The sequence below is a fragment of the Sinocyclocheilus rhinocerous genome, unplaced genomic scaffold (genome assembly GCF_001515625.1).
Source record: "Sinocyclocheilus rhinocerous isolate Xijiao unplaced genomic scaffold, SAMN03320098_v1.1 scaffold95, whole genome shotgun sequence".
Lineage (NCBI taxonomy): Eukaryota > Metazoa > Chordata > Actinopteri > Cypriniformes > Cyprinidae > Sinocyclocheilus > Sinocyclocheilus rhinocerous.
The window spans coordinates 331,249-342,378 of NW_015662004.1; the positions used below are offsets into that span (position 1 = coordinate 331,249).

General features: G+C 36.3%; 1 protein-coding gene across 1 annotated transcript in view; it reads right to left on the reverse strand.

Annotated features, from left to right (window-relative positions):
• The window catches only part of LOC107727260 (glucocorticoid receptor), a 72,253-nt gene that overhangs the window by 8,195 nt on the left and 52,928 nt on the right, over positions 1–11,130 (reverse strand). The window contains exons 6-8 of the mRNA XM_016537062.1: positions 6,713–6,991; positions 2,910–3,054; positions 922–1,052 (exon numbers count right to left, since the gene is read on the reverse strand). Coding sequence (XP_016392548.1) covers positions 922–1,052; positions 2,910–3,054; positions 6,713–6,991 — 555 coding nt within the window. The remainder of the gene's footprint in view (positions 1–921; positions 1,053–2,909; positions 3,055–6,712; positions 6,992–11,130) is intronic.

The following is an 11,130-nucleotide window of genomic DNA, read 5'->3' on the forward strand; positions in this document are numbered from 1 at the left end:
TGACTCTTAACTTTTATAAAGAATATCTCTTTGGATTTGAGACTTTAGTCTTTGCAAATTTACAGATCTTCTTTATGCACCAAGAGCTTGTAACACTCCAAAGAGAAAGGAAAAAATGAAATCGCATCATATGACCCCTTTAATATTTGTTCACTCAATTTCTTGAATGTTACTGCTAAATACTGTACCTGAAAAATTTGTTTGTTTTATTTGTATATTATGTGTATTTGTAATGTATATCTTTGTTCTTATTTTCTAATAACAAAGATAAAATGATGACAAAGATTTTTTATCTTTGCTCACTTTGGCCTAAATGTCTGCCATTCGTTTTTATTTGATATTTTGTTAAGGTGTAAGTAGTGTTATGTTTCTGCACTCTTCCATTTTTAGCAAATTAAGAAAACTTTGTCTAAAAACAATTTTCGTGATGGTTTGTATTTTTTGTGCTCTGTATGGAACATCAGTGCCTGTTTAAGTGATGAACTCCGTTACTTGTGTTTGTTTTCAGACATGATAACAGACGTTTTATACTTGTGCTACAACTTTTTGGCCTGTGCTACAAAACTTTCAACCTCTGTAGCACTAGTGCTATGTGAAAAAAAAGTTAACGTACAGCCCTGTATGGTGTAGGAATAAGGGATCTAAAATATGCTCATGCAGAATAAGGCATTACTATGTGCTTTATAAGTACTAATAAACAGCCAGTATGGTAGTGATATGCATGCTAGTTAATAGTGAGAATTGGTCCTTAAAATAAAGTGTTGCCCATTATTTTGAATTTTGAACAAATTAGTTATTTTTGTGAATTATTTGTGCTGTCTTCTTTAAAATAAATACCACTTGACGAATACTTTTTGAGGGCACTGTACATGTACACTTTCTGTATGCAACACACTTCTGAATTCTGATGAGTGCTGATACCTGTGCTGAGGAGGAGGAGCACTTTCATGCAGAGATACTCGTCATTGGACACCTGCAGCCTGACCAGCTCATTGGTGATCTTCAGCATCTGGCTGCACTGGTCATTCATGTAGGGTAGTTTCATCCTCTCCCTTTAACACACACACACACACAGAAATATTCACATTCTGCAAGAATTTCACAAGCCAAACATCATGGCTGATATTAGAAACTTTAACATTTGACAAAATTATTGTTGACATGGACATAAAGCAGCATGCCCACGAAATGAAAAATTGTTTGCTGATTGCATGAGCAACGAATTGCAACAACTTAGTTCATTAAATCACAGCCTTTTGCAATTTTATAAAGCCACTTTGCCATATCGTGTTTTCAATTTCAGTTTGTTTGACAGATGCTTTTTCTAAAGCAACGGTGTAAAACACAATGTCAAATGTCAGGTTTAACTGTATTTCTTGACGATGGAGGATATATTGACAGAAAAGAGTATGTGATGTGTCATGAGCAAACGGACAAATGCAAAGTCTGTAAGCATACTGTATGCATAAGAAAATTGATAGATTATTCCTAGTTATGCATTAAATGTACCAACACCCACAAGCGGTCATTTCTCACATAACACTGCATGCAATAGCAAATAACATGGAACATCTTCTGCAATTCATAAGACGGCAGAGAAGCTGCCCCTTTTCCTTCAGAAATAGTAAAAATGCAGTTTGTCAATTGTTTGGTATTCTTAAGATATTTACATTTGTAGCAGACTTAGAATATGTATGCATAATTTAATCGATTGCACAATATACAGTAGTACAATATATTTTTAAATATTATGCACAATTTTAAAAGTCGTTGGAGCTTATTTTAGTAATGCAAATTGTAAATTCACTTGCGTTAAATTTGATATAAAACGTAATAAATATAATATAAATACTGAATATTGAACTGAAATATATTACATTAAATGAAATATAATCATATATAATTATTAATTATTATAAATATAATTTTGTATTAAATGCTATATATAATGTATATAATATTAAATATAATACATTCACTTATATTATAGGTCTGGGGATTTTCCAGCTTAAATAAATTTTTTTTTTTTTTATATATATACATACTGATACTTCTGATAATCAATGGTGGGGGCAAGATATTTGACCAAATATTGTCCTATCCTAACAAACCATACATCAATGGAAAGCTTATTTGTTCAGGTTTCAGATGATGTACAAATCTCAATTTCGAAAAATTGACCCTTATGACTGGTTTTGTGGTCCAGGGTCACAAATGAGCATTTTATAATGTTATCATTAACATAAATAACATTTATAACGTTAATTAACATTAACATAATGTAAAATAAAAGACGATACATCAACATACCCACACTATTCAACCATTTTCCATTCTTTGAAGACGAAGAAGGTTTTGAATGAATGCCACATGACTGCCTTTAGTTTACGTGACTGACTATGACTAGACACGATCTTGAAAACTACATAATATATCACTGAAAGCCAAAACATTCCAGTTGTGGATAGTAAAGGTGGGCTCACTCATTGATGACGAGGTCTGGAGCGAAACACAACATGTCTCCGTTACACTGCTGGTAGGATCTCCAGCCCAAGCCGAAGGACATGAGGAAGAGCCAGGAGCACTGCAACAGCGTCATCTGGTCATCCAGGTGCAGGTTTCTGAAGCCTTAATGTGACAGAGACAATAACTCTTAGAAAAACACCATCTCAAGAGTCCTATAATGTATATAATATTAAATATAATACATTCACTTATATTATAGGTCTGGGGATTTTCCAGCTTAAATAAAAAAAATTTTTTTTATATATATACTGATACTTCTGATAATCAATGGGGGGGGCAAGATATTTGACATAAGAGGTGTAGCCAAAAGCTAATTGCAGCCAATTCAAATATGACCCTGGAGCACAAAAGCAGTCTTAAGTCGCTGGGGTATATGGGCTCACTCATTGATGACGAGGTCTGGAGCGAAACACAACATGTCTCCGTTACACTGCTGGTAGGATCTCCAGCCCAAGCCGAAGGACATGAGGAAGAGCCAGGAGCACTGCAACAGCGTCATCTGGTCATCCAGGTGCAGGTTTCTGAAGCCTTAATGTGACAGAGACAATAACTCTTAGAAAAACACCATCTCAAGAGTCCTACAAAAGCAACATAGTTCATAATATGAAGAACAATCTTCGCTGAACTAAGCATTTTTAAAGAACCGTAATTTTGGGCCCTGCCTTAAAATGTAAAATGGTTTTAAGTACAGTTTGATTTTGAGATTTAGTATTATAACATTATATGATTGCTGTAGCTTCAGAACCCTCTGATGCAACTTCATAATTTGATTTCGACATGATTTTGATGTCACTAAAATCAAAACCAACCTTTGGCTCATGTATTTATTTATTGATTTATTTTATTTTTTGTTGAATAATCATAATCATCTGTCCTGGCATCAAAACCTTGCAGAGACACTGGGCTTTACTCATGAAACTGGACCAGAACAAATTTGTGTAAATCGTTCATGAAACCACTGTTACATAAAATGTCAGATTCAATTAAATGAATTAGTCATTAGGACCAGATATATTCGTTACATAAGGAAACAGAGAGCAAACACTTTAACATTTAACTTTCACATGCCTGTCATGTTTTCAAATCTCTGAAAGCAATTACTTGTGTTGTCAGAATGCTGGCTACAGTATAATGTTGTCTCTTTAAAGAGGATGTACAGCTCACAGGAATGAGTTTGCTCAAGCGTGTGGTGCTTACGTAATCCTCTTCCACAAGTATTTTGCCCAGTAGGCCTATGACACACAACCAGAGCAGAGAAGAGGAAAAAAAAGCTTGCAGCGATTAGAAAAGCATGTGCTTCTTTTCTCACGCCATTGGCTGGTGAGGTCCACAGTGTGTGTCCAAAGCTAGTAGCACTTACATTTGAACAAAACAAAACACATGATGGTTTCGAAAACTATCCCACTACAGATCTGTGCAGTCACAAGCAGGTGAGCAAACCAACTCATTTCCTTTCCTCTGACAATTAATTCTGTTCAAATCTATGGAGTAGGGGTGGGTGATATGACCAAAAACGTATTTCATGGTATGAGAAACTTTATTTCACGATAATAATATATCTCGATATAGATATTTTTATTAAAATAAATAAAAATAAAATAGATTAAAAAATTTTTTTTTTTAAAAAGACCAAAGAAGCAAACGCAATAGAACAAAAATACAAATTAAATAAACTTAAGTCTTTCCGCTACAGTGGGTTTATTTAACATGTAGTAAGAAATGCTACAAAAATTTAATAATCAAGTGTATAACTAAAACACTGCATGTGTTCATTGCATGAATCAAATATGAATTCAAAAGTGATTCAGTCAAATACAGTGTGTGATTTTCTCTGTCTTTTGTTGTTTTAATAACATTAATGACACAGACAGCAGCAGGTAAATTAGGCTGCTGTCCCTTTAAGACCGACTGCACGGATCCAATTTACTGAAACACATCCAGTTTTCACCCAACTGTTAACGTTTATTTAACACATAACTGACTGTGTTTACATGAATACTTCACATGATGGGCATTTTGACATAACTGTGTGTGTATTTGACCATTCAAGCACAAAAAGACACAAAAGAGATCTGAATTCACGATCGCAAGCTGTCTGTGCGAGCCATAGACTGTATAAAAACATCCGACATCACCCGTAGGTTTCTGAAGAGCATTTTTGAAGCCTAAAGTAGGCGGAGCCAGCCGTCACCATCATGGCAGCGCTACACTCTCGGATAATCGAAAACGGGCAAAGAGGCGGGACGTGGGTGGAGCTGAGGTGACTGGTTGCTGAAACCACACTCACCTAGCTCGAGGGTAGTGACAGCAGCAGCAATCCACCTGTCACTCAAGTGGTCACGCCCTTAATTATGCAGAACTTTAAAGCTTAATATAATTTTTTTTTTTAATGGCTATATAGACCAAAACAACTTTTTTCTGCTGTAAATTTGGGCATTTTAACATGGGAGGTCTATGGAAATGACTCCCTTTTGGAGCCAGTCTCTAGCGGCCAGTCGATGAATTGCAGTTTAAGTCACTTCCGTGTTGGTTTCAAGAGAGAGACCGGAAGGTTGCCGCTTGGTGCGAGCGCTTCGGCTATGTGTCAGTCAGTGCGAGCACTACATTGAATTCTTCACTGTATATTGAGATTACATCAAGCACGTCACACTCTGTATTTTCTCATTCATGCATGTTTCTTTGTCACTCTTAGGTATATATAACTTTTAAGTAGTACTGTGCTACGCAGATATATTTGCATACCGGGAAATAAACAATATAGCAAAATCTCGGTAAGACTTTACAAAAAGGTTCATTAGTTAACTACTTTAGTTAACACGAACTAAGCATGAACAATACTTCTACAGCATTTAATAATCTTAGTTAATGTTAATTTCAACATCTACTAATGCATTATTAAAATCAAAAGTTGTGCTTGTTAACATTAGCCTAGTTAATGCACTGTGAATTAACATGAACTAACAACGAACGACTGTATTTTTATTAACTAACATTAACAAAGATGAATAAATACTGTAATAAATGTACTGTTCATTGTTTGTTCAATACATTAACTAATGCCGGGTTCAGACTACACAATATTTTTGTCGGTCATGATAGTCACTGTGTCAGATTACACGATTTTGACTCCTAAAATATTGTCGTCTCGTGGACAAGAAACATGTCAGACTACACGTTGCTTCCCGACCATTCATCGCGTGCCGTCTTTAACAACGCGCGTGATGTCATCGAGAAGGCGGAACTAGCAACTGACTTCCGAAAACAAGAGTGTAAACATTGCTGAAGCGCTTCCGCTATAGTTCTGTGTATGAAAGAGCTTCTGTGCTGCTATTGGTCAACGTCACCAATGTGACAGAACTCGTCGTGGACGACGGAAAAAAAATTAAACATGCTAGTCTTTCTGTCGTGAAGCATCGCAGACGCGGAATCGGTTGTCGTCCACTATGACACACTACACGAGCTGAAACGATGGAATCTTGCGTCCCGACGCCCATTGTCGTTTACGAATCTCCACGACACCCTACGTCAAGCAAATCGTGGCAAAATCGGGCTAAAATCGTGTAGTCTGAACGGGGCATAACATTAACTAATGGAACCTTATTGTAAAGTGTTACCAAAATCTCTAACAATAGACACTTTATACCGTGGTAACGATACATACGGTCATACCGCCCAGCCCTACTATGGAGGGATTTGTTCAATCCCCTGGCCAGACATGATGCCCGCAGATGCTCATTAGATCTCTAGCATAACGGATTCCTTCTACAACTTTTCAGTCTCTCTCTGCTGACGAACTAGTGATTGGCACATTTGACCCTATAAGTACACATTTAAGATGCCTGCACATCTCCACAATGACATTCTGGCAACATGAAGTACCTTTTCAAGTGGAAGAAAAAGGGAATACAATAAGAGAAAACAAAACGAAACAAAACAAAAATAAAAATCAAATCAAAACAAAACACAAAACAAAACAAAAAATCAAATCAAAACAAACAAAAAAAACAAAAATCAAAACAAAGCAAACAACAAAAGTCACCATTATTTATATAGCGTTTTATACCATACAGATCGTTTCAAAGCAGCTTTACAAGGATGAATTGGAAAATAATGATTAAAACAAAACAAAACAAAACAAAGGGTTGTGTAATGATTAACTGTATATCAGCTAATACTGAGGGCTCACCAGGAAGGGCTTTGGCCCACTTGACTGCAGAGATGACCTGACGGCCTCCCAGACGGTTAAGTGTGGTCATGAGGCGGGTGGAGGTGTCCGGGATGGTGCTGTCGTAACCCGCGTAAATGATCTCAGGCTCAATGGCTTTGAGCAGGGACAGCATGGTGGGCACCAGCTGGGGCATGGCTTTGGGCACCAGTGAACACATGCGCTCTTCAGGCAGAGCTGGGGCCTGCTCACTTGAGGACGAATGACCCCGTAATCGCATCAGTTTCTTGTTTTTTCGAGCTAAAATAAAGGGGAGAAATGTGATTATTTAGAATTCAATGAATAGTAATTTAATCTGAATGTTGAAATCAAGGCATAACGGTGCATAGTTACTTGATTCTTGCATGACTAAATCACTTTTATCTTTTGTATCTTGATACAATCTTAATTCATTCTCATAGATTCTTTTGCTGCACAGGTTTTGTAAACGAGTCAGTGACTAGGATGTCAAAGATGAATAGAAAGGAAATCTTTTGAAAATCTAGTTTAAAGCATATGTGCCAAGTCATAAGATCCATGCTAGTTTCAACCGTTGTTGAAAAATGCTTGCATCTGCAAAAAAGCAAAATTGCAGTTCAAACTTTCAAGTAGCATTTCCTGTACACAACAAGCAAAGTCAAATTTATTAGTATAGCACTTTTCACAATTCACATTGTTTCAAAGCAGCTTTAATAGAAAGCTGTACTATCTTCATGCTTTAACATTGAGCAGTTTTAGGGAAGGGTGATATGACAAAGTTTGCTGATGATATAGATGAGCCACTGTTTGATTTAGCTATTTTGTATTTATTCATTAAGTAGCATATACAGGTACATCAGTGCCACTTTTAGTGACTGAATTACTGATAATTACAGAGAGCAGCAGAGAGAAGATTCGAAGGTATGTCGGTAACATGTTGAGAGTTATTAAAGTGCATGATTTTTATGAGCATGTGTTAAATGATGAATATGTGCAACGTCTGGGGCACATACATTGTGGTCGGATGTACCTAAGATACAGTTTGTTGTAAGTGAGTGGAAGCAGATCTCAAAAAGTATTTATGCAGATCCCTGACTCACCTGTGACAAATATTAATAATAATAATGAAGAAAAAGAAAACATCTACTACTCAACTATTCTCATGACAGTTACACCACCTGTACATATCGGACCACAAAAAAATTATTTATGATCTATGATTTAAATTCAGAACATGTTCATCAAAGAGAAGATGTATTTAAGTTATAGCATGTATGAACTGCATCTATTTTTCATGAAATGGAGAATCAAAATGTTCTTGATATTTTCACATATAAGAGGTTACTCTAGTACGTTTCAGAACTCAGAATTAACTCCCCAGTCTAAAAGATAATTTTTTTTTCCATTGCTTCAGAAACAGCTGGATTTTAAATCAGGATCTGACTCGGGCTCAAACATAGATGGCTCTATCACAGCGCTTGCCATCTCAAGTATCAAAACACACATCATGTTATGAAGGAGGCGTGGCTATAGTGCAATGAAGTTAGCCAATCACAGCTGTGGGCGTTTACTTCCGTTTCTGCGAGAGGTTTTTTGCAGTCTTCATAAACTAACCTCAAGAAACACAATATAAAAATCTGAAACTGCATTTCATGACACTTTTAATATAAATATGTCTGAACAACAAAAACAAGAACATCATTACATCATTAACCAAGAAGCCCTTTTTTTAAGTAAAAAAATTCCACAAGTTCTAATGTTCTATATTAAAGACAATGTTCTCAAGTGACACAGCGTCCATAGGATTTGCTTTCTAATCATTTACTGTGAATTCGTGCAAGTAAAATTGAGAGCCAATCAGAATCCATCCTGCTGTAACGAGCTCAAAAATTTAAAGCGACAGACGCGCGTGCGCTTAGAATAAACAAACGATATCGTTCACTGGTGTGGACGCTAATATCGTTATCTTTATAGTTATCTTTATAGTTATCGTTCTTGGTGTGAACGGGGCTTTACCCGCTGGGTCCTGGAGAGCTGCTGTAGGAGGGGGAGGCGACGAGTGCTTGTGGTGTTCGGCCAATCAGAATGCACTGGGTCAGCTGGCCAATCAGAGCGGACTGCGCTTGTCAAAGGAGGGGGCTTTGTAGAAAACGAAGCGTTTGAGAGAGGCGGGGCATAGAGGACCTACAATAATGTACAGTATTTGAAAAATAATGTGTTTTTTGAACATTAAAGCATGTCAACATATTCTGTTACACCAAATACACAAAATAATCATCTTTAAAATAGCATCATATGACCCCTTTAAGGCTGCTATTACTTCCTCAATATGATTATGATTGTCAAACAATGATGAGGCAGAAATTTGAGCAGGCCATGTATAAGGTATATTCCCACTCCTACTGATTTCTTAAATAAAGTAATATTCCAGTGTCCTTTCTTGTGAGAATCTTTTGAATTTCAGCACAGACACTATATAAATGAAGCTTACAGATACATGTACGTGTAGCGCATGTCTCGCAACAGCTACAATGAGTGGGGAAGGGGACAGCATTATCTATTAGAAATCTAGAGCCAGATTTCAGAAAATAAGGATCGACTCACTGGAGCAAAAGGGAGGTTACATCTATAGGAAATCAGTACACTAAAGTGACTACACGGACCACTGAGAAATCAGCGAAAAGGGAAGTATATTGTTCTGATTTTGTTTGAATAACTTGTTTTGGATAATATGTAATCAAAAATGGGATAAAAAGACAAAATACAAATAATTAACAATAGATTTTTTTTTTTAAATCAACAGTGAGCACAGATCAAATACAGAATATCAAAGTTTAAAATCAGGTTCAGAGTTTCAATGTTAGTTTCTCAAATTCAAGTTCAATGTTCTAGTTTCAAAATCACCATCTCAAGTCCAAGTTCAGGAGATTAATGATCATTAACGATCATCAGCAGTGAAAAGAGTACAATCCACGGGACAAAAAAATTAATAAATAAATAAACAATGTTTAATCCAAAGAGATCCAGGGAAATCTCAAATATATATATATATCAATCCCTGATTTCAATCCACACCTGGAAACAAAGCTAAATAAATGTAGTTGGCAATCTGGTTGGACAGAACGGCATTACCTTTGAACAATTAAGCAAAACATGGTCAGGTCAAAGTGTCTGAATAATTTTTGCTCCCAGATTTTTATCAATTTTACTGGTAGTCCACAGCATGAAGAATTTTTGGGTATGTCTCAGTTTACTTTATTTTGCTATCCTCACTTACATAAATGAACTATAGTGTCCTGCACCTACTAGTAAAAAAATATAAAAAATATTATATCTGGTGTCTGAATAATTTTTGGTTTGACTTATATATATATATATATATATATACATTTATATGTTTCTGATTCATAGTAAAATAAATACATTTTACATTGCTTTTCTATTATTAATATTACTATTCATATTACAGCAATATAAACAAATTACTACCTATAAATATTAATGACCTGGGTTACATACGCCTCTGTGTTTTGATGAGTGAATGCCTCTCAAAGGTTTTCTCGCGTAAAATCACTCAGCTGTTCTGAGAGCTTACTATCAAACACAATGTCATTCTGTCTCTTTTTTTTTTTTTTCTGCCATAAATGTTTCTATGGCAACTAAAAGCCTCTCTGGTAGAACCCCAGATTTAGTTTGCAGCTACTGCATCAAGGTCTTTTTTTTTTTCCTGTTTGGTGTTTCACGCAAATAAATCAGCCACAATTTTAAAGCCTTGCACAGAGATGGAGGAGTTCTGTCCAATAACTGTGAAATACATCAGCACACTGTCAAAGAGGCACTGCTGCATGTTCTTAAAGCTTTTGGCCATTTTATACCTTTTGTGCATGAAGGAAAATCTGCACAAACAGTTCTTGGTCTCACCATGTTTCCACCACCTACTTAAAGGAACACTCCACTGTTTTTGAAAATAGGTTAATTTTCCAACTCCCCTAGAGTTAAACAGTTGAGTTTTACCGTTTTCGAATCCATTCAGCCGATCTCCGGCTCTGGCGGTAGCACTTTTAGCTTAGCCAATATGGCTAGGAACTATACTCTCATTTCGGCGTAATAATCAAGGAACTTTGCTGCCGTACTTTTGCAGCGCCTGAAAATAGGCTTATTGGAAGTTACCTAGCTGGGGACTATTTTCAGGTGCTGCGTAATATCATTGCGCCTGCTGCACCCATGGTACGGCAGCAAAGTTCCTTTGGCAAAGTTCTCCGCCAGACCCGGAGATCGGCTGAATGGATTCGAAAACGGTAAAACTCAGCTGTTTAACTCTAGAGGAGTTGGAAAATTTGTATTTTCAAAAAGAGTGGAGTGTTCCTTTAATATAACTCCGACTGGATTCGTCTTAAAGAAGAAAGTCATATACACCTAGG